This window comes from Tachypleus tridentatus, chromosome 6 (assembly GCF_004210375.1).
Source record: "Tachypleus tridentatus isolate NWPU-2018 chromosome 6, ASM421037v1, whole genome shotgun sequence".
Lineage (NCBI taxonomy): Eukaryota > Metazoa > Arthropoda > Merostomata > Xiphosura > Limulidae > Tachypleus > Tachypleus tridentatus.
The window spans coordinates 76542275-76568321 of record NC_134830.1 but is presented as its reverse complement, the minus strand read 5'-3'; the positions used below and the strand labels follow the sequence as shown (position 1 = coordinate 76568321).

General features: G+C 33.7%; 1 protein-coding gene across 3 annotated transcripts in view; it reads left to right on the top strand.

Moving 5' to 3' along the window:
• Positions 1–26047, top strand: part of LOC143252841 (zinc finger protein 395-like) — a 63996-nt gene that overhangs the window by 26241 nt on the left and 11708 nt on the right. For 2 of the 3 annotated variants that reach the window (XM_076505604.1, XM_076505603.1), the window contains exon 3: positions 2920–3137. In XM_076505604.1, coding sequence (XP_076361719.1) covers positions 2920–3137 — 218 coding nt within the window. The remainder of the gene's footprint in view (positions 1–2919; positions 3138–26047) is intronic. The other variant, XM_076505606.1, reaches the window with a different exon arrangement.

The following is a 26047-nucleotide window of genomic DNA, read 5'->3' as shown; positions in this document are numbered from 1 at the left end:
TTAGTGTAATATTTAAGGAAATTGCGGTTTTTATGGGCGTTTTTGCTTTTTATCTACCACAACTTCACTTCTGTTCATGGATCTTCATCAGATTTGGCATGAAGTTTTGTTGGGGCCATGCGAAGATATATACAGACTTGCAGTTTCACATGTTTTGCCTTACAATTTTTGGGTTGCATTTTCACAGTTACATATAAGGGAAGAAATGTTTTGTGTCCAAAGACAATATTTCATTTATCATGAATTACATAACTTCCATCCAGGGAGCGGATGCTTCAGCTGGTATTACAATAATAGTTGGTTTGGTTTGGTTTGAATTTCGCGCATAGCTATACGAGGGTTATCTGCACTAGCGGCCCCTAATTTTGCAATGTAAGACTAGAGGGAAAGCAGCTAGTCATCACCACCCACCACCAACTCTTTACCAATGAACAGTGGAATTAACTGTCACATTATAAAGCCACCACGGCTGAAAGGGCGAGCATGTTTGGTGTGACGGGGATTCGAACCCGCGACCTTCGAATTACGAGTCGAGTGCCTTAACCATCTGGCCATGCTGGGCCCGCAATAATAGTTAAAATTGCACATATTATAGTTCAACATCTACAAAAAAATATAATTCGTTGATATTGATCACATTTGTGCAATATATAACATTTTTATATGGATTATTTATTAGACTAAATATAATTGTTGTCATTAACTTTGATATGGACCGCATATTCGCCGAAACGATATCTGTATAAATACAATAGTACTGTCTGTTGTATGCCCATGTAACTATTTTGCAGGATGTGGATGAATCTTCACCAAAATTGGTATGGAGGTTCATTTGGTCCATGGGGAGATATAAATTTTTAGTTCTTGGTTTGTATGGGTGGGTTTTTACCACTACTTTGCCTCCAGTAGATGAATCTTCACCACATTTGATACGGAAGTTTGCTGGGTCCATGCATAGAAACATGTAAATTTGCGATTTCACATTTAGTGTTTTTATGGGTGTGTTTTTATACAAGCAACTTTTTATGTCCCAAAATAACCCTTTATTAATCATGAATTTATATAACTTCTGTCCTGGGTAAGGTTACTTCAGCTAGTAGTAAATAAATATTATTATTATAGCCTGTAAGGTTCAAAGGAACTTCGTGTGATGTAATTACTCACTGAAATATAATTAAACATACTTTTCAGGTGAACTTTTGTCGATGGTGTTTCTATTTCTACTTGTGGTACTGACATGAAACTATATCACTCATACCACATATATTGAATACCTTGAAAGATATACACAATGATTTAATTAAATGTGTTAAAACGAAGTATTAAAGATTTCTATAAAATACAATATGTGTCATACTAACCATACTGATGGTAAGAGATTTGAGTAGATTACTCAGTTGATAACGTTATCCAAGTGATTGAGAGAAAAAAATGCACCAGGAATCAAAATGTTAATTAAAAAGATCAGATTACAAAGTCATAAAGAAATGTGGTTGTCCAGCTTTTGGACAACATTTATTTATCAATACTTTCTATTTGCCTGACTCGTGTAAGTATTGCTATAAACTTGGATTATATCTTAATGACAAATAGTATTGTTCAGTGGTGGCGCCAGGATATTTTCGTTGGGGGGGGGGGGCTGAGGTAAACTGTGGAGGGGCTTCCCAAAATGCCATCAATATGAAGTATAGATGGTAAATTATAATAATGTAAATACCAAGGTACATTTCAGGAAGGTGTGCCAAACTGTGATTGTGATATTGTTCTAATTATCATAAGTGTGACAAGCACCTGTTACAATAATGTAACTACTACATTACATTAAATTAGGCACTTCTAAATAGCCCAATGACAATTTCAAAATTCATTCTAGAATTGTTTAGAAATATTAATTGGTCAGTTAACATGTAAGGTTATTATGTAATCATTAGTATAACATTAGTTGGATTGCAAGTCACAGTTTTAAGTGTATGCCACAATCATCAGTACAATTTTGGATGGTTGATACACAATGCAAAATGATCTCACAGAGGACTCAACACCAGCTAAATGCTTCATGGTTTTAATTTATACACAATACACTTATACATGCATGCTATGTTTTACTTTTCAATAAATGATAAATGAAATTGATGGGTAAATACCTGTGAAATCTTTTGTTTATCAAGTAAAATCCCTGATGATCTGTTGTAACTTGAAATCAACGTGGCTGTCTAATCTTCGTCAAAGCTCAAGATGGAGTGGCATTACACAGGGAGAGGCAATACAGCGCATGAGTTTCAGTGCATTCAGTACGTTGCTATGGGACACATGACACATACTTCCGTCTTAATGAAGACGTTGAGTTATACAGATCTATGTCTCTTTGATGTTAATTGTTAAGCAACAACGACGATTGTGTTTTCCATATTTTATGAATATATGTAGATAACAATATTTTTGTGGAACTGAGGGGTACTTGGCTCATTGGGGGGCTTAAGCCCCCCCCCCAAGCTCCCTTTGGCGCCGCCACTGGTATGGTAGGTGTTTTTGCGTGTGTTTCATGCGACACTGATGGTTTTTCATGAGATAATATTTATTACATAGAGGATTAAAGAATTTTTTGTAAAATGATATTCTGAACAGTGACCTTCGAAAGCTCAAAACCGGTAGAAAATAATAAAGAGAAACCCATTATAGTTTAACTACTGTAATATGTTGATGTATATGTACATATATGATGTATTTCAATAAATATAAATGCCTATACCTTATGACAGGGTTTTACTAAAACTTTTTTTATTGAATTAAGTTATCTCTCTTCAGTTTCAAGCTTCATTGTGCTTTGTGAACTTTAAGTTGTATAAGAAATATTGTGTTTTTGTTTCGATAATTTGCTGTTGGATTTACTTAGGCTCTTTACCCGTGTTACATACGTAGGTGGTTACCCTTACTCCTATGTAGGCAGCAACAGTAGCTCAGATGTTTCCAGCTGGGATAGTCTGGGATCATCTATTCGAACCTCGACACCTTCACCACCTAGTTCATCATCCATCGTTGCAACAGAAAATGTGAAGCAGAAAGAAGTTCAAGATGAAGGAATTGAAATGGATGAAAGTGTGGTATTTATGGAGGAGTCCACTGTTGATAAACGAAAGGTGGGTATTAAAATAATCCGATTTTAAATGTTTAACATTAGAGTCATCGACTTTTTAAATATAATTTTCATAAGTGTTTATTCACCAAGTCGCTTATGAGTCCATGACTTCATCGGTTACAGGGTCTGTAAAATAGCATGCGTCTTAGAAAAGGTTTAAACAAAACTATCATCAGCATTGTAATAAGTCGCACTAATTACTTCTGGGATCCTCTATGGAGTTTATATAGAAAAGTAGCGTGTTTTTTGTTGTTGTTTTTCAAAATTTGAGGTTAGTTATTTACACTGAGTTTTGTGTCAGGTTTAGTTAACATTATTCAGTATGTAGACCACTCTGGTAGTGAATGACATAAAACAAGTAAATATTTTGAGTGTCAACCCTTGTTCTTTGTATTACTTTTCTTGTGATAACATGCCTAACTCGAAATGGAAGCTTTCAGATAAAAAAATTAACTAATAATTACTATGTTGTTTACTTGCTTAAAAATATTTTTATACTATACTAAGCCTACTTAACTTTAAACAAAGTATACAACCATCTCTTTTATGTATAATTATGCCATATAAAAGCGCTCTTATGAATAAGTTTTGCATTTTGAGTCACTTCAGCTAATGAAGTGTTACTCAAAATGTGTGAATTTTATTATTCTACAAGCACGTTGGCATGGCCAAGCGCGTAAGGCGTGCGACTCGTAATCCGAGGGTCGCGGGTTCGCGCCCGCGTCGCGCTAAACATGCTCGCCCTCCCAGCCGTGGGGGCGTATAATGTGACGGTCAATCCAACTATTCGTTGGTAAAAGAGTAGCCCAAGAGTTGGCGGTGGGTGGTGATGACTAGCTGCCTTCCCTCTAAATTAGGGACGGCTAGCACAGATAGCCCTCGAGTAGCTTTGTGCGAAATTCCAAAACAAACCAAAACAATACAAGCACGTAGTTGAGAGTTGATGTACTGTTTACCGTCATTAATTTGCATTTTGAAATTTTATGCCGACATTTATTATTTAGTCTGATCTTGATATAACAAAGAAATTAGTTGGCATATCTACAAATGTGAATGTGGACAGTAAGGACACTTAATGATGTACTTCTATTCCAGACTTAAAAGTGTCAGCCAAAAAACAAATATTTAATATTAAACAGGATGATTAGTTGAGGTTACTGATTAAAAGTTCCATCCTATGTAGCACAGAAGTTTCTCTGTTTACTATGAGTAACCTTAGATAATAGGGTAGTAATCAAATCAAGATACGACCACGAATGAAACGCTATTAAAATAGAGGCGTCTCAGTGTCCGCTGTTGTATGGAGATGCCAAACTCAGTCTACTATGTGTGCAATGTGGCACTCGTGTTTTTCAAACTTTACGCAACATAAGATTTAATTTCATCATCTCAACAGCAACATTCCATTTATTTGATTTATTGAGAGGCAAAGCAACCAGTGTGATGAATTAAAACCACTCAAATAAATGTATTCGTGTAATTTTATATTGTAATTCATCTAACTTCATACCCACAACTTTGAAATTAACATTTGGCGAGCGTTTTTCTGGCCCTAGGAAATAAAATTAAAATAATGAACTTTGAGATATGCATATTCAATGTTTCTGTACTTGTACTAGCAGCAGTTTTTTTTAAGTTAATTACTTAGAAAAACATTTTTTACTATAATCGACGGAATGTTCTTTTTGCTACTAATACAGTTGAACAGTCACGATAAGACCGCTACTGTTTTGTCATATTTATTCGTTATCCCCATTCTTGACTTACCAGCAAAAGCTTAACAATAATGCAACTCAAGTTTCATGCAAACAATGAGTAGATATTGTAAAGAGATACCAAATTTATACTAACTTTCAAGATGACACTTGTGACACAAAAGTCTTGAGAAACTAAGCTACAAAGGTAGCTCGAGTAGAAATGACGTTTCGAAAGATTTCTTTTTCATGTTACGAATGTGGCTCAATTGTTAGCATGCCGGACTGTGGGGTCTGTGTTCCGTTTCGCATCCAGTTATTACAAAAAAGGAAAAAAAATCGTACTCCACGCTTTGGGACCGTTGATGCGTTATAAGAGTGCCAATGAAATCATGGTCTGTTACTTATAGGAACAGTTTGTTTAATAGGTTGCAAAAAGCCATTAAACCAAATTGGAACCCCTGTATATAATAGGGCCAGTATGATGTTACCGCACCCTCATCATTCCTAATTTTTACGCTCTTAACCAGGAGCGCATTTCTACACTACATGTGATGAAGATAAAAATTTTGATTTATTTCTGTATTATATATAACGGTATATGAGTGATTAAATGTCCCCATTCCGACAAGGGGGAAGAGGAAGTATTTCTAGCATATTATTAAGCAGCAGTTCGACCTTGGTTAAAACACATTGCAAGCTTTTTTTATTATTATTATTTGGCATATAGCCAAGTCAGCCGGCCGGTTTTTTTACGTGTAAAACATCCCTCGCGGTCTTTAGCCTCACTATTTTATTTTGAGATAATTTACGCATGTACTCTAGATGAGGTTAACCAGTACACATGAGAAGCATGCTGACACGTTATTCTTAAGTTATTACTACCATGAAAGATTTTAAGTTAAAAGTTAGGTTAACTCTGAAATTGTAATATGTATGTATATATAATATAATTTTAATTCATAATTACATATACTTTTTATTATGCAATCTCTCATTGCTTTATTTTGTAGTGTTTATATAGTTTGGTACAAAACTATATGTATGTATATATAATATAATTTTAATTCATAATTACATATACTTTTTATTATGCAATCTCTCATTGCTTTATTTTGTAGTGTTTATGTAGTTTAGTACAAAAGTACATAGTAGTCTATTTGAACTCTTCTCACCGCGAGGAATCAATTCTCGGATTTTAACGTTGTAAGTCCATGAATTTACCGCTGACCCACCGTGAGACTCGTTGCTTGCAAATACTAATAGATATATACAGGGTGTTCGGAAAGTCACTGTGCACTTATATATTTATTAACAGATAAAACTGCACAGTAACTTTCTGAACACCCTGTATATATAAATGAACAGATATTTGAATATATAGTATATTAAGTTGTACTTCATATTCATCGTTTTCTTTGTGGAATATGGATCCAATTATTTACGGCTCGCATTCCGTTGTGGTTAACTTATAAGAGTGACGGTCGAAACCCACTGTTCGATTAGAGTAGCTCAAAAATTTGTGGTTGGTGCTGTTGACTATCTGTCTTCCATTTAGTCTAAAAGTTCAAAATTAAGAACGACTAGCGTCTTTTGTAGCATTGCACGAATATCTTTCTAAGAGAAGCGAAACGTTTATTCAGTTAACATAGTGCTTGTGAATCGTATATTAGAAGTACAATGTGACCAGTCGTTATTACCGTGCGAAACATTCTAAACTACGTTTTCCTGAAGTCCAGCATTCAAATTTAGAGAAAATAATGTTGTTGTTTTTTTCGGAATTAATTAAGATGTTGTTAAATAATCAAATGTATGATTTACGAATGTTATATACACAACCAAGTTTATCAATGCAGCTGGAGGTTCGCAAAACATAGTTGACTTAAGGTATCCACAAAGTCAAAAATCAAGTAGAGGTCATCCATTTTTTACCAGTTTTATTCAAATCCTCTCGAGGATACAGACTATCGTTGATACGAATGATGGTGACGTAAGTTTGTGCCATCAGGTATTTGAGGTGGCCACACATTTGTGTTCAGTTTTTCGTTTCAGACGTGTATTAGGTTTCTCGGAAAATAATGGCGGATTTTTAGACTATTTCAAGAAGTAACGCAGAAAAATAACATTACGTTTATTAGTCAAAATAGGCACCAAATGAGTCTATACACTTCTCCCAACGAGTAACAAGACTTTTTATTCCGTCACGATAGAATTCTGAAGTCCTAGAACTTAAAAATTCCTCGAAGGTATTCTATGCTGCTTCTTGATTATGGAAGTGTTTTCCTTTCAAAAAGTTGTCCAAATGTTTGAAAAAAATGGTAGTCTGTAGGTGGAAGATCTGGTGAGTAGGGTGAATGAGGCAGTACCTTATAATCTAATTTATTAACCTTCTGGAAGGTCATTTGTGCAACATGTGGTCGAACATTGTCTTGAAGCGAGATTTGTCCCTAACGGTTAACTGATGCTCACGCTCTTTCACACAACGTCCAATGCATTTCTTCCAATTGTTGACAGTAAACTTCTGCACTAATGCTCTTGTCCTGTTGTAATGGATTATGCCTTTTTGTGACCATAATTTTCTTTTGATGCAGTCGTGTCTTTGGGAAGTATTTAGGGAACTCATCACAGTCAAGCCAATGTGCAGTTCGCTTTTTGTTGTAATTAAGGATCCACTTTTCTTCTGTGATTAAGCGATCAAAAAATGAGTAACTTTTCGTGCGTGCAAGAAGTATTTCGCTTAATGCAAAACGACACTTTTTCTGTTCTTCACTGAGTTAATGTGGAGCCCATTTGTCCAGTGTTTTCACTTTTCCAATTTCTTTGATATGACTTGATACTGTGGAAATTAAAACACCCAATTCCTGTGCCATTTCTAGAACAGTAAATTGTGAACTTTCTTCCACTAACACACTCAAGTTCTTGTTGTCAACAGCGGAATGACGCCCTCTACCTTCCTCATCTTGGAAATGGGAGCCTCCTTTTCTGAACTTTGAAAATCAATGCTGAACTGTTCTTTTAGAAGTGGCTTCATCTCCCATGCTTGCTTTATATTGCGAGTTGCCTGAGCAGCACTATGACCAAATTTGAATTCATGCAGAAAAATGACTCTTAAATGCCTTTTTTCCATATTGACGAAAGGGCTCTGGAATATTGATAATGAACACTGTAATAAAATGAATAACTAATGAATAGATGACACATTTAAATTTCCGGTAATACGCAAACCATAACATAAAGTAATCCCGCTTTGTTACGATGCAAATGTTAAATTGCAGAAGTGAAATCCGCCATTATTTTCCAAACAACGTAATATTTCCACTGTGAGTTATTTTGCTTTCTAAAAAGGAATAGTTTTTATTTTGTTGATGTCTGAACTCACCAAAAAACTGTAAAAACAACTTTGTGTGTGTGTGTAATATATATGATTACATGTAATATCGTGATGTTATGTACGTTGTATTATTGATGTTTTGTTATGTCATGTACTTTTCACATAACGTTACATTTCATGCATCATTCTCTAATTGCAATAAATATCTAACTAAAGATATTTTTGTTGTGTTACTTTTACTTTACATTGCGTTTGGGTATTAACATATTTGCGTCTTTTTTCCCCCTAGCCAAAATTCTTACTTTTGTCTGTGACTTTTTTTCCTATGACCTTATTTATGGCCACCAAAATATTACTTATATGAGATCATTCTTTAAGTAAAGTCCGATTTTAGGTTCAGAAAAAAAAAGGATTTCAAACGCTTTTAATGTTATTTAATCAGTAATGTATGTTCCAATATTATTAATTTTCTTCCTGCAAACGATTCACAAGCTTCTAAATGCCATTTCTTCAATTATTGGGATTTGGAGGAAAATAGTGCAGAGAGGGTAGTTTTGACATCTTCATGTGTTCCAAGCTTTTTTTCATCAAGATAGTTCTGCAAACTTCGGAATAGATTATAATCAGATGGGGCAAGGTCTGGATAATAAGGAGGATGTGAAAGTTTATCTAAGTCTAGCTCTTCAATCTTTGCAGATGTGATCCTTGCTGTATGTGGCCGTGCATTATCTTGGTGTAACACAACACCTTTACAGTTGATCAAAGCAGGCCTCTTTTCTTTCAGTGCAACATTCATGCACTCTAAGTGTTGACAATAGAAGTCTGATGTAATCGTTACATTGAGTGGCAGCAATTCAAAGTGGATCACACCAGCAGTATCCCACCAAATGCTTAACAAGACTTTCCTAGGGTAGAGGTTCACTTTGTACTGTGCTTTAGCCAGTTTACCTGCACTGAGCTATTCCGTGGTGCTTAACATTTTCATAAAATATCCATTTTTCGTCTCCAGTCACTAACCTATCCAAAAAAGATGAGTTACGTTCACGAGAGTGCAGAGAAATGCAAATGTCCACTCTTGCTCTAAGGTTGACTTCTTTCAATCATGTGGGACCCATTTTCCAAGTTTTGACACCTTTCCAAGCTGTTGCAGATGACAGTGAACTGTTGAATTGGTTGAATTAAGCTTCTGTGCTAGTTCTTCAACTGTTACAGCACAAACTTCATCAAGTGCAGCCAGCAGCAAGTCATCATTAAACTCAACAGGACAACCTGAACGTGATGCTTTACTTAAGCTGTAGTCATCTGATCTGAATTTCTGAAACCACCTTCGACATTTTTTTTCATTGAGAGACTTCGCACCATAAACACCTTGAATGTTTCGTGTAGTTTCTACTACACTATTGCCCTTTTAAACTTATAAAGCATTATATGCGTAATGTGCTCTTCATACACATTCTTCTTCATAAGGTTTGATAAATGATCTGAAAAAGTAGAGTTGGGTTGGTTTCGTTTATTTGTCTAAACATTTTTATACACGTCCTACTACATATTTTAGCCATTGAAGCCTTCTACAAAGACAGAAATGATGATGCACTTTCTGTATTAACTTTTCGGACATTACTTATGGGTTGACCTGATATTTAAAGCCTGAATAGCCAAGGCGTTTGGCCAGTATCATTTTGATTTAGGTCCAGTGTTCATGAAGAGATAAATACCTCGTGCCCTAATGAGGGACCATTATATACTCTTCAAAACAAGAAACGCAAAAGGGATATTTTTGTTATTTTAAAGATAAATATATGTTATAACGTTACAAGCTCAGTGTATGTGATGTTACACGTGTTAAGGCACTGATTGTCAGACCAAAATGACAATAAAAGTTGTGCACTTTGAAAACGGAAGAAAACATCGAATTTTTCGCCAAAACGCATGCGTGTCCAATAAATTTGTTTGAGAGATCTGCAAGTGCAACATGTGCAAAATCCCCTATAAAAGTGACGGGTTCTCGGTTTCCACAGCTCAGTGTTAAGCCACCGACGCGCAATACAGTTACGCCAAGACTGGCTGAAGCACAACGCAACAACGCCATTGGTCGCTTCGAAGCAGGCGGATCTCGATCAGATGTTGCCAGAGCTGTGAATGTTCACCCAAGCACCATCACAAGGCTATGGAATCGTCACCAACAACATGGATCAACTCGTGACCGTCCACGATCTGGCAGACCTCGTGTGACCACGCCCGCACAAGAACGCAACATCCGGTTACGTCACCTTCAGTATAGGACCACCACTGCGACGTCTACTGCCTCAACCATACCAGGGCTGTGTAGGATTTCCGATCAGACCGTACGCAACCGTCTACGAGATTCTTAGGCCCCATGTGCAACCCATCATGGTGAACGTCAACGACGTTTTTCAACATGACAACGCCCGTCCTCACACAGCCCGACTCATCACTGTCTTCTTGAGACACCACAACATCAACGTTCTTTCCTGGCCCTCCAGATCACCAGATTTAAACCCCATCGAACATCTTTGGGACGAGTTGGACCGACGTCTGCGACGGCGACAACCTTAACCGCAGACTCTACCTCAGCTTCCAGAAGCTTTGCAGGCTGAATGGGCAGCCATTCCACAGGATGTGATTCGTCATCTCATCGCTTCCATGGGCAGGAGATGCCAAGCAGTTATTTATGCTCACGAGGGGCATACTCGTTATTGACGTTGAGTGACGTTAAACTTCACCTAGTGAGCGTGGACTTCGCCTTTGTAGACTTTGGATGTTCAGCAGTGAATGTGCAAAGTTTCACACATGTCATACAGAACTACCCGGAATAAACTTGTTAACAATTTGTCTCATATTTTGCCTTTTGCGTTTCTTTTTTTGAAGAGTATACTTTAAATAGTATCATTTCATGCATAAGATGTTAATTCACAAAATAGTGTTCATAGATTATTAATAACGATTACGAAGATCTCTCTCTCTTTTTCACACTCAACTATTCATTTTTTTCTATAAAATATCATCTATCAGTTTACAATAATAGCACTGAAATATAGTTACAAAAGATGCCTTCTTTCGTACAATGTAATTGGGGTCCCCATCATATTTATTCATTGTGTCGACAGTTCTTAAATTTGTCTAGCGCTTTGTTCCCCGTGCAATTCTGAAGGCTGCGGGGAACATACTTGCTGAATAGTAGCCAGTACGTCGTATGCTTTTTTTTTTTTTCCGATACAATGTTGCGTTTTATATTAAACCAAGGGATGCTAATGCAAAAATTATAAATTTAAACCAGATAAATATGACCAAGTGAAATACTTGAATTAACTTAATAAAATGTAATCAAATGAGAAAAAATCATATTGGAAAAGTGAGGGAGTAACACTTTTTTTCACAACATGTTTTGCGAGTTCAATAATGTATAAACTAATATACGTGTATTGTCAAAATTTTCAGTTTCAAACAAAATACTAAACTTACAGGTTTCTCACACAGGTTATTTTTAACTTTGATATCTAGTAACTTTTGTTACATGTACAAAACTTATTGCTCAGAGAAACCTTATTGATCCGTCAAAAAATGGAGGGTAGGAGGTTAGAAACTGTTAATCTTAAAACATTGGGGAGATAAAATTGGTGTTAAACTGCTTAGAAGAATAATGACTGAGTTTACAAGATTATATGTAATACATTTTTTATTGTTTGTTTTTGAAATTCACACAAAGCTACTCGAGGGCTATCCATAATTTAGCAGTGTAACGCACTTTATAACGCCCCCACGGCTGAGAGGGCGAGCATGTTTGGCGCGACGGGGATGCGAAACCGCGACCCTCAGATTACGAGTCGCACGCCTTAACACGCTTGGCCATGCCGGGCTACATTTTTAGCTCGGAAAATATTTGAGAAAATTACTTAAATACCACTGTATACAAAAATAAAAATGTGCATATTTCTTCTCACTTAACTTTCCCTGAACATTATAGAAGTAATTAATAAAGTGCTTCTGAAACAACAAAACTTGTGTAGATGCGGGTGCATTTCCCCACGCTCTTTCAAATTTTTTTTTAGGGGGGATAAAATATATTCATGTATACCCCATACACAAAAAACGTCCCCTCCTCCCCCCCGTCCACTGGCACTTTTGAAGCCAAATATCTGATGCTATATTTTGCCATAAACTTAAACATCACGTATATGTAACGGATTTACTCTTGAACATTTATTTTGATATTTGTTTGTTTAAATTTAACGTATATTTAGAAATGTATGTAGCTTATATTGTTTTATGTATATTGCGCAAGTCCTGCTAGTTCTCTAAATTTGTAGAAGATTCTCGAGTATAAAAATTAACTATGTGTTTTACGAAAGCACAAGCGTATCATCAATATTCAGCACCATGATAAATCTTTCATAGCCAATTTTGGTAAATATGCAAGTAAAAAGGATATATGTTGAAAATAGATATCCAGTTGTTTGGATTTCTTTTAACCTGTTATCATAAATAATAAACTTTAGCAGGTGTTTCTTAAAAAGGAAGTGCAATAAGTCGTAAATATAACAGTCATCTGTTTATAAAATATAAAGAGCTACGAGTTAGTTACATTTTGTAACATTAATATTTGCCGAAAAGCCCGTAATATTCTTGGCAGTAAATGAATTATAGTTCTAAAAACTTGAAAAACTAAATCACAAATCTGTGACGCCCGGCATGGCCAAGCGTGTTAAGACGTGCGACTCGTAATTTGATGGTCACGGGTTCGCATCCCCGTCGCGTCAATCATGCTCGCCCTTTCAGCCGTAGGGGCGTCATCAGTAACGGTCAATCCCACTATTCTAGTCTTACACTACTAAATTAGGGACGGCTAGCACAGTTACCCCTCGAGTAGCTTTGTGCGAAATTCAAAAAAACAAACAAACAAACACAAATCGGTGTTAGTCATTTCGTGTTCATTGGTTTTCTAGAAAAGTAACTTGTATAGTTGAATTTATAAACAAAAATCTTGTGGTTAAGCACAATGAACTTTTTTATTATACAAATTATTTTAACAGTGCTAATACTTGTCAAGAGATGACGAAGCTACTTTTTTCACAGCCTGTTGCAATGAACCTGTTTTCAGTTCATCACAATATACTCCATTGGTTGGTTAGATAAAATTATTTTAAGCGATATAATAATAACGTACCCAGGAAAAAAATAGCACGAGAGCATATGTAATAGCATAAGTAAGTGTATAGATAAAAAGTTACAAAACGTAGTTCAACTATTCTTGGCAGTTCTCCAATAATTCAAGGCTACACAGCAGTATTGGCACGCATACTTTACGTCAAGGTTTTTCCTACGTTGTAAACAAGCCAGGAAACGTCACATTTTAGGAGTTTTTTGAACCAAGATTATTGTACCACGGAAAAATATTGTAGTTTTTCGTGCTGAAACACTTGTTTAGTTATTTTTCTTCTTGGAAAATTGTCCAAGTTGCCATTATATTAAAGAAAATTCCATTTTGGGTTTCCCAGGTGTTGAGTAACATATCCAAGAAACCAGATGATGCAGTTTTTCTCGCGAGAATTGAGGAATGCTGGTTTATAAAATTTAGTTTCTGAAACACACTTTTTGTGTTGTGTGAAAACAGAGATGGAATGTAATGAAATATTATTTTTGTCTCTAGATGTTCACTAGCGGGATAGCGGTAAGTCTTCGGATTTACAACGTTAAAATTATGGGTTCGTTCCGTCGATGGATACAGCAGATAGCCCGATATGGCTTTGCTATAACGAAACACACACTTGTTTCTAGATAATGTTTTAGAAATTGTTGAATTGAGTATGTTGTTTATGTTTTAAATCGAGTTTAATATGGATCAGTTTAAATCTGCTTAATAATAAAAATATTACAGTATGCATAAATTTATCCTAATATATATATACACACGCACATTCAATAATTCACCCTAAAACATCCTTAGTGTAACGCCAAAAACACAGTGCAAAACAACACAATGGGCCATCTATGCTTCATCCACCACAAGTAATCGAAACCTGAATCTCGGCGTTATAAAATCTTGAAAGGCTGGAAAGGAATTTTGGGGCTCACTCTTAGGAAATCAGCTTTCATTAGACAGTCTTTGACAAGTATTCTTCAGCAAATAAAGTGAAAAAAGAGCAGACAAATGAAAGTGATGATGTACAAGAGCAGAGTATACTAGCAGCTGTGAAACTTGAAAAGGACAATGTTCCAACTTTGACGTACTTTTGAAGAATACATGACTAACTCATTTGAGGTTAAGTCTCATCAAAATGTCCTAATTGGTATCTCAAATTTAGTTCCTGCAGCACTAGAGGTTTAAGAAAATGCACTTTTAACAACCGCAACTGATCAAACCAAATTGAATAAACTTATACTCAGTGAGTTATAACTTGATCAAAATCTTAGTGGCTATGCTACCATTTCAAAGCTCAGTTTGAAGACCTTTTCTGACATGACAAGAAAATCCAAGGTGAAAATCAGGGGTGGGAAAAGAACAATTTTGTGAGTGTGAATAAGTCCTGTGTTGGTATTTCTTCATTCCTTAACAATGAGGAAAACTGCAAAGCAGATTTATGTCACAGTATTGGGGAATTTACATTTTATAGTCAGTCTCAGATTCCTATTTTTGACAAAAGGCATACAGTTTATATTTGAGATGCAATGGTTTCAGTTCGAAGAGTGGATGGAAATAGATTTTCTAACTATTTTGCTCTTGCAGAGGAATATTTTGTGCACTTAATACAAGTAATACTAAACCACAATTGTTTATTATTGCAAAATACAGATATTTTGCTACCTTTTTCAACTATATTTAATTGTAGGTAGGTTATTTAAGGCCAGTACTCTCATTGATGCTTTTGACAGGTATGAAAATGCTGAATATGTGAAAGGGAGATCGAGAATGATGAGGAAATAGTACTAGCTTCAGATACATGAAATATGAAGTAGTACCTGGAAGTGTAGTTCCTTACTGGACAATAATTTCAAATGTCTCTTCAAACAAAAAAGAAGCTAATTATGTTTTTCTATGGTCAACCCATGAAGTGAACAGTAATAGTATAACCAGAATATAAAATCTATTTGATAGAAGGTTTTATTCATCCAGTGGAAGCAAATGGAGGAAGTAGAAGACATCCCTACTCTTTCATCGCGACCATAAAGAAGGATAACTTGCATGCTTCTACATTCAATCAAGAAAAAAAAAGGAATTAAGAACAACAAACATTTATAGAAGAATCATAAGTTTAGGTCATCCACACCAGCCATCATTAGAAAACATTGTTATCATATTTTGTTGTGTTCTTTCCAGTGTAAGCTATTTATGGAACAAAACTTGTACTGTATAAACTGATACATACTATTTCAGACTTATTTGCTCAGTCTCAAATTTACACACAATAATTGAGTAACAACTTTTTGTTATTCACTGTGAAAAACAAATTTTACATTAACTCTTTTCCTTGGTCGACTCAGCAGATAGCCCAGTCTGGCTTTGCTGTGAGAAAATACACATACACATTAACCCATTTACTTATGTTGTATCTTTATGATGAAACTACGTGTTAGAGTAATCTCACTATTAATAGATGTAATAATAAAACGGGAATCTAGAGGGCTAACATTGTCTAGCTTGTCAGCTATTGCTGATTCATAGAAGTACTGCAAGATGGGATGACACAACAATGAAACACGGCAGCTATTTTCACATTTAATCACCGCATGCTCTGACCTCACAGGAAATGAAATAAAACACGCCCAGTGACTAGTTTAACCTTTTGAAAAGCGTCAAATTACAATAATAATTTTAGAAGAAACGAGTTAAGGGATGCTTCCTGAAATAATTTTTAAACGTTCAGAGAGTTTAAGTGTGAAGCAGGAAAAATGCGCCCTCAGTGACAAATAACAAAACTAGATTTCACAAAAAACATTCAACTCCCCTTGGCGTTTTATGTGAAAAGGAATCCATGCTACAAAAGGATATTTTTATTTTATGGTTATGGATAGTTTAAAATATTGTTTTGAAGTTCTTTTCAAAGAGGAGTCTCGTTTGCAACGACTAGAAAGATAAATCTGTAATATTTCAACTAAATGGCCTTGACAGTGTTATAAGTGCTCATTTATTTTTTCTGAGTGTTGCATATTATTTAAGCCAATGTCTAATCCAGTGATCGAAAATTCAGAATGGATAATGGAAAAATGGAACACTGACAATAAAAAAAATAATTTATCTTTGATAATAGAATGATCACATATTTAGATAATGGAAAAAAAATGTTCAATATGCACGACAACATGAACAACTAACCATAATAATAATTAAACTTTCACTGTTTCAGTCATTTATTCTTTTACGAAGTTTCAAATGCTATAAAGTTCACGTTAGGTATAATTTTCTTGGTGTGACATTATCAAGTCACCATACTTCATTTAGGCTTGTGTAAAGAACCAAGTGTGAACAAATATATATCGTACCAGTCTTAGGTTCTATGGTTTGCGTCCCGTTATGGCAAATAAATTATAATTGCGTATTTTTGGTCCGTAGGAGCGTTATAAGAATGACAATCAAATCCCTCTATACTAGCTGACAAATTATTCAAGGGTAGGCAGTAGATGATATTGTCTAGCTGCTTTCACTACAGTCTGTTGTATCAAAAGTAGGGAAGGATAACGCAGGTAGTGTTTGTGTAGTTTTGCAGGAAAATAAGCAAACAATTAAATTTAAATAATAATTCGATCAGATTGTTCTTCTTCGTTGGTTAATTTCTCCTTTTTAATTTTGTTTATTGGAATTTCATAAATAATATGTACAGGGTCCTCCGAAACTGTGATTATATTGAACGAGTTCTTTTGAATAATCTGGTAAAAATAAAGTTCGGTTCGTAAACATAACGAATTAAATCATTCATTCCATAATGTTTGCTACATTCAGACTACATGCACTTTAACGTGAATTGTAGGTTTAAGTTTACAATGTTTGAACATAATAACTACCACTGAGCTAAATTTATCTTACTTTTGTCTGTTAACACTTTACTACATGTGTGCCTATGATGTTATAAATGGATAATTTAAATGCCATCCTTACTATCTTTGTTGGCATTGTTTTCGAAGGATCCATTTTAGCCATTCATACATTTAATTCCTTTTTCGTAAACTTTTTCTTCACTTGTACGTTGTCGCCTGAAATAAGATTCATGACGTCATCAAAATAACTAACTCCCTTTGGCAAATGCCTGAATTGAAGCGTTGAAAATATAGCTTACATCAATATAGTTAGATCTAAGCTTAAAGTTAGTATAGGTTTCATTTGAAGAAGTTATTTAATTTTTAACAATCTCCAATAAAGTTTAAGGCTTCGTATAAATTAATATATTCTTCAACAATTACACTCTTCAAACTCGTATTGTTTTAATTAATGGCAAATTATATATCTGTAATACGGATGGGAGTGTGAACGGGGGGATTATAACTTATAAGCAGGGAACTTCTAAGGTATTAAATGGTTGACCTCTGGTAAAATGTTCTTTACTTTCACTCTTAAAGAGCATCAGTTATCAATACATGATTTATGTTTGTTTTTTGTTGTTGTTATTAATTTCATTATCTGTATCACTAATGAGATATTTTGATTTTAAACGTTGTGAGAAACATAAGAGATAGTTATAAACGTTCGTGTAAACACGTTGTTTAATTTTTTTCGTATGTTAGTTGATAAGTCCATAACAAGGCTTGCATAATGTGGCATCACAGTTACGGTAGCTTTCCAATGCAGTAAAGTATCTCATTGGAAAGCGTCGGTGTTATGTTGAATAACTAACTTTAGTGTTATTTACGAATGAATTTTTTTTGTCTTCAAAATGCCTTATTGTATATGCATGCAACAGTAATTTCACACATGAAAAAACAAGTAGAAATCTGTATATTTAGGTTCGCTTTCCAGTCGCACCACGTCAATGCGTACCTCAAATATTTCTAAATTGTTTTCTATAATTTTTAACTTTATATCAGTCATTAAGGAAAACTTAGTGACGTTGCTTGTAAAGCACGGGATGGTAAAAATGGTTGTAGAAGAGAGGACGAAAAAGAGCAGGGGTGAACTTCATTGAATCGATTTCTATTATTCTTTTGATTAATATATATATAAATGTAATATACTGTAATTAGAAACCAAATCATGACATGTACGTAGGGGATCAGCTTTTACATTGCAGATCAACACGCTAAAAGTATGTGTTATATATGCTTAAATGTAAACAAAAATTTACTGTTTTAATATAAATTACTGAAATATTTAGCTTAACTACGATGTTAACTTTGCATCATTATACGTGAAATATTATGTGAAATGACCTCTCTTGCTCCTTCCAGCAGATACCTATGTAACCTTTTACAGCTTTACAGTTCAATTTTCTACATTATTTAAGTTTAATTTGTTAATTTAAAGAATAAATCTTTAGAAAATTCTTAATTTCAATTTAATATATCACGCGTCTGAGCGCCGATATCTCTATCTCTGAAATTTATAACTTGAATAATAGGCCTCTATATTTTCCAGCCAATTATAAACACAAACTCATTTCAGCAAGTTCATTTTTTCGACCATAAAACAACAGATTGCCAAATTTTCTTCGTATGCGAACTTCATAATCTTACTAGAATGCCCAAAGGATTTTTTTAAACCTATGTATAGTTTACTTAGGAAGTCATGTAAATTATAGTTGCTTCGTGACTTCTGATCAAGTGACATGAAGTTGCTTTTGAAAATTCAAGTTTATGTGAAAAAATGCGCTAATGCAAAGATTGTGAACTTTTTAAAGTGAACCAACTAACGCACTTTCTCTGATTTATTACTATTGGTACTGTACGGGTAATAAAACTTAACAGAAAACTGATATGGAGATGTTAACAATTGAAACCGTGAAGATAAGTGATTTGAAATACTCAAATAATATACTCATTCATATTTTTCTACTTTTCACTATAGTCAGTGTTAGGATAGAGAAAGTAATAGATAAAATAAAAAGTTTTATTGAAAAAAATCCAATATTAATTTAGGCTGTTCAAGAGGTTATGCGGATGGAATTTGAAAACTGTAAGACGAAACGAAGTATTTTTTATTATTAGCAGATAAATCATCTTTCATTCATATTGACTTAGTAAAGCCTTTTAAAATTCATAAACAAATACTTAGTGGAAGTACATTTATTTTAAAAAATGTTCATTTCCTGTAAAGGCGTGTAAATTTTAATGAAAAATTACCAAATTCTTTGAAAACTCATATAATTACAGTAAATGTTATTACATATAGCTTCACAGATACGAGATTTGTCTAATGGCTTCGTCATCTCACAACTTTGCCGTTTCATATGTCATAGTAATTTTCATCAATTTTCGTAACACAAAAATTCATTGATACAGCCTTAATAACAATGTTAAGGTGTAGTAGAATAGTCAAGGGCATATTCTTGTGCATTGAGAACCTGTGTTGATATTTTTATTTATTTTTAACTAGATAAGCTTTTAACAAATTTCGGTTTTCTGTGATTATAAAACGCGATGCAATAAATGACAGATTATTTGGCAGATGTAAAAAGTGTTTCTGCAACTTAAACTGATTCCAAGCTGTTACAGTTACTTTGTATTGGGGGGATCCAACTTTTGACTTGAAATTTGATAATTCTAGTTGTGTAATATTATTATTTTTGGTTAATAGCAAATGAACAACCCTATAAAATACCTCAAGTGTGCATAATAGATTCACTGATATAAACCAATAACTATAGAGATACATCTATTTCAAGGAGTCTTAAAATAGGCCCGGTATCAGTACCACGATGCTGTATTATCGGTGTGGTGAAAAAGGAAAACGAAATATATTACAAGCTGTTTCATGTATTAGTGATATTATAAAATGTTAAAAATCCACACATTTTCCTTTTAATTCTTAAAGTTTATCAAAGTTCAATACAACTCATGGAGTTCTTTCAGAAATAACCCTGGTGTTCTAAATGATCCGTAATTTTTAACCCTTTTTTGTGCAAAAAAGAAAATGTTTTGTTAGATCAAGAGTAAAATGCCCTTAAAAACTAAGATTCTGTTTAAAAAATAGTCTTTCAAAAATAATATTTTAGTGAATTATAAATTAACTTGTAATTTTTTATTGAAAGCGTACCTTTCTTTTAGATTTTTTCGAGTATTTTAATGAAGTAGTAATTTTGTGAATATTCTTGTAGAAGATCGTGTTACATTCTTTTTTGCCGGGGATCTCAACAGAATCTTGGAGGATTCTGAACCATAAGTGCACTAAGTTGAAAGAGGTATAACACATGATGAAAACAATACCACATGACTTTGAGAAGTTTTCTGTTAAACATTGATTAATTGTGGCAAGATATGTCCCATTAGATACAAAAAACAAAACAAAAAACATTTTACTTAATATCAGTCATCGAATCAAAACATAGCAATAGATGGTGCATTCTTAATAATAATTCGTCAAAGTAATTTTCACTGACAATTAAAAGAGATAAAACAAACTTAACTTTTGACTGATCACGTAACGTCACGTGGCATAAATCAATCAATAAGAAATTACCCTGATAGTTATTTACATCAGTAATATATTAAGAGACGCTAACTAAAGATAAAGTTTAATTTTAGCCTTGAATATAAACTCGCGCTAGAAGAAACCCGTAACGAAACGTTACATTTTAAGTCTAATCTTAGTTTTAAACCAAGCTTATTGATTGGAACATTAAGAAACTTGTCAAGGAATTAATTTAGTTTAAAGAAAATTATTACTTGTTAAATTATGCTTACTTTTCAACTCCAAGTCTAGATCTGACAATGTCTGACTAAAATAAAAATGGGAATAGATAAAAAAGCCGGACGTTTATATTATTACTAAGTAGAATTAGATGCCATGTGTCGTATGTCTTCTTTTCATTAGTCCAATGTTCCTGTACTATAATCATGTAGTGTTTATTTCCAAAACGTATAATGTTTGTCTAGGATATGTTCTTTAAAAAAATGTGTGTGTTGGGGGATGCTATGATAAGCAACACAAAAGTCCTAACTCCCACAAAATAAAAATATCAGAAAATATGTTCACACATCGCTCCTGTTTTTCGTGTTTAATATATATCCATGCACACGTTAAATTTATCAGTAATTCATTCAACCAATAGAAAGAATAGAAAAGAAAATTCAACTTGATCTACTGATTATCATATATTATTATTTTATTAGTAAAATCTAAGTGTTCCTAAGTATTTACAAATGCATACAACACTAATAATAGCTCATGCTTTCTAATTACTTCCCAAATGGTACTGACACTGTTGATTGTCTTCCCACGCGAATCAACGAAACTATGAAAACATTACATGATATGTTAAGAATGTACATATTTATGTTTTTCGGATCCATTAAGAACACTGATAGTGTGTTACATTTTTGTTTGTTTATTTAAAATATACATGACTTATTTATTTGATTATAACCTGAAATTTAAAAACTATACTTTTAGTGACGGTAGTGTAACATTGCACTAAAATCATCATTCCTTATTCCTACGAGTGTCAACTGAATACAGTTCGACAAAGTTATTTTTGAATTAAATTATTATATTGGTGTTATGCAAGCGCGGGAAATTGTTTTCGAAATGTAAGTCCTCTGGTAGGTAGGTCAACAGTAAGATTACAGACTTCCAACTCTAAAATTCGAGATTCGAATTTCTGTGATGTATAGTGCGGATAGCTGTGTGGATCGCGCTATATATAAAAAAAAGTTTTAATAGTTGTTTGTAAGTGTATGCTCCTTACCTCTTTTTCTGCTCTCAGATTGTTGTTTACATTCTTGTATATGACACTGCACTGTTCAAAGAATTACTTTTTCTATACGGTACTAAAATATCTATTATTACATTGATGAACAGACTAACATAGACAATTTTGAGCTTTCTTCCTCTCTTTAAAGAATAAAAAATTTTAAACGAAAGTATAATATCCCTGTTTCCAGTACCTATCAAAATTTTAATACAAGCAAAGTTTTTTGTAACGTCATATTTTAAAATTTTTTCATGTCTTTTTAAATATTTTATGTTTTTTCAGTCGACGCCACAGTATTTAATTCAAACTGAGCATATTCTACATCTTTATGGATATTTTAGGCTTATATTTTGCTTAACACTGTCTGTACCTAGGCTAAAATTCGGAAGGAAACTTATGAACTGTATGCTTAGCATGTACTTATTATATTACAATTGTTTTACCAAATGTGAGAACCGAGTAAAGTAATAATAACATACCAAAGGTAATTTCTTTATTTCATCACATCCTGAGATACCCGTTCTTTGTCGGGGTTATAATCTTTAAAAAATGTGGGAGTGGGTGCTATAATAAATAATTCAAAAATCTTAACTTTCACCCAATTTATTTATAACATAACGTTTTACAGTATTCATTATTACCTTATCAAAAGTTGTATATAAGCTTTAATAACTCAGTATAATAAAACAAAGTATAATATTTAAAAATCTGTACATTAGTAAGCACAATTTATCTTGTATATATTGCGAGCAGTGATGTCTGTCTGAATGTTTTTCTATCTCCCGTTTAAAAAGCTGCACACTCAGAGAAAGCTAAACGTTCACTTTTTAAATGACAGGAGAATAGTCATAAATAATGTTGATGCCAAGTTTTATTTCGCAAGCAAGGTATTCTACACTAAATTGTTAGGAATTACACTATCACATTATCATTCATATTTCAAAATATGAAGTAACTTAAAGGATACAAATGTAGCTTTAGCGTACGTTACCGTTGAGCTGCTCATAGCATGACTGAAATGCTCAACAATTACTTTTCACAGTGAACGGTATAAATAGCTCAAAGCCTTGGCTCTGAGTTAAACCAAGATTGCAACACAATTAACTTTTTAAATTGATAGATTAAATTAAACTTTTTTATAGCACTGGGGACGGGTACTTTTGATTGTTATTGATATGCAAAAGTACTGTATGTTTTGAATGAAATAACACACATTATGAACTAATTAATTTAAATAAACACTTGTAACACTAACTAAAATGTTACTAGCATAAGATACTATGGAATATGTCTTGAGATGCTACAGAGCGCTTTCATGCTTTTTTTGAAGTCAACGAATTTTGTATACTGAAGCATCAGTTACTGGAGGATGAGGATACGCTCGTAGCTTTAACTTCTTAACGGTAGTAACCACAAGTGTTTAAGACTTACAGGATGGTAGAGATGTGAAGTATAAATGGCAAAGTGATTTTTCTAAGTTTTATTCTTGATGCTGAATCGTAGACAAAGCTCAAAACAAAATAGGTATACAATACTTTAAAAATAAAAGAAAATATAACGTGCTGGCGTTTTTAAAAGATAAAATGATTCTTATCTCTATAAAAATAAAACATTAACTTCATTTAAATTCCAACATTTCAGTTTTCACTCTTCTCAAGGGTTTTACTGCTACTGGCGATCCTTTGCTGTAACTGAAAAGAGATTTAAATGTGTTTAAGTAGAAATGGTGTCAAATTGTATAAATTGTTACAAACGTACAGTTATATTAGTTTAAATAATAAAGTAAACATGGGCATTCGATATAAATATGAGCATATCTCTTACAGAAATTTGGGAAAGACTAGCACATCAAGACATATGGCGGTATGCATATCGTGTAGCCAAAACAGCCTACAGGACAAACTGTGTGTGACTGGAGTGATAGTTGAGCAATTATTCACTTTCAATTTCTCTGACTGTGGTAATCAAAACTATCACATATTTTTCGTGGGTGTGTCCTACTGAACCATTACTTCACATACCAAATTTCAAGGCAATCCGTTAAGAAATACACGAAATATAAAATCTCCAATTACGATTGAATTTTTTTTCTCTTTTTTCCTTCTTCGTAAAAAAGTACGGAAACTTTATTTGATAGTAAAACATATTTAGCCTTCATAGATTTTTTCTTTCAAATCTGGTACACTGATTCATCTTTAGAAATTACAATTAGATGTCAGGTTTGGTCTAAATATAAGACACATGTGCAGTTATTCAACGAAAACCATAAAATGTTGACCAAATTTACTGGGCACGTCTACGCTGAGCTATCGGCCTGTGTTACTACAGCTTCATCAAAAAATAAATATTTAGTTTTTTATTATTCGGTTTAAATACTGCTGATTTACAATTAGGAGGCCTCAAGCTATAAATATATTCCACGTAGAGGTTCTCTCTGAAGGGGGCTTCTATAAGTTGAAAAGCCTAGGGCTAATAAAACCACTAATCCGGCCTTATTGATTTACAGCAGTAGCGCATGGAGATACGTAAGTATTGGTTAAGCCAAGCAAACTACATTAGCAGTGTCTACGTTAGGTTTTCAAAAAAAAAAAAAAAAAAATCGTACGATGACAGTGGTTATTCATTGCGTACTTTTAAGCACATTTTTTAAAACATTTTACGAAATTCCAATTAAATAGCGTTTAACGTCACGTGATATTAGTGAGTGCATGTGGGTGAAGATAATAAACTGTTAATCTGATTACTATGGCGTTATTATAAAGGACGTTATCAATGCCATTTTAGAGAGGAAATACTACCACCACATAGTTCAAATAATCTTGTTGGTTCTTTGAAGTTCGCGTCTGTTCCAAATAAGGTTGTGATCATAAAGCTAATATTGGTTAATATCGAGTGTCACTTTTCTATTTACTGTGACTAGTTGGTGTGTACTGAAAAAAGTCATGATACCTAATCAACACCTTAGAAAAAAAAAAGAGGGATTGGGTGTGCGACTTAAAAGAATGAAATCAAAATTGGCGACCAAAGAGGAAGCTATAATTATAGCAATTATAACATTGTTTTAGCAAATATTCATTCATTAGTTAGCTAGGCTGTGTATTTTGTTTTAACCATCATCATGGCTGACTAACGAATGAATATTTGTGGAAAATATCTTAACAGTGCTATAAGTGTAGCTACCAGTTTGGCCACCAGATTTGATTTCATTCCTTTAAGTCGCATGCTTGCCCTTTTGTTTTAAATGCACCTTTTTATAACACGTAAGGTATTTTTGATTAGATAGATATGACCTTAACGCCTAGCTTAATTTTCAACTTTCGAGTAAAAATTAAACACACATTAAGAAAATTGTATAACGAACTGACTCCACCAGGAAACGTTTACAAAGTAAAGTGTATCAAGTGTCCAGCCTTTTATATAGGTGAAACAGGATGTAACTTGAACATCAGGTTAAAAGCACCAAAAACACTTCCCAAGTCCATCAACACATTTAAAAAAATTGCAATTTTTCTTAACAGAATATCACAATGTATCTCAATTTGGCTGAACCCGCTAGTACAGCGGTGTGTCTACAGACTTACAACGCTAAAATCAGGGGTTTGATACCCCTCGGTAGGCTTAGCATATAGCCTGATGTGGCTTGCTATAAGAAAACACACATTCAAGATGGCTAGTATAGGTATTAACACTGTTATTAAAATAGAGAACAATGTTTCGACCTTTTAAGGCCATCTTCAGGTTAATAAAGAAGAGAATCTAAGAAGGTCAAAATATTGTTCTCTACTTTATTTCAATAAAAATTTTAATACCCATATTAGCTGTCTTAAGATAAATTTTTACTTCAAGTGAGTTTCACGTCATCACGAAAATATCACCATACCAAAAACATGAACCTGACACTGAAATTAGAGAAGTCTTAGAGTAATAAACAGTCCCACAATTAACAAATACCCATGCACATTATCTTTGATCATTATTTCCCTATACATTATTAATCATAGACTTTGCATAATATTTCCACAATTACTTA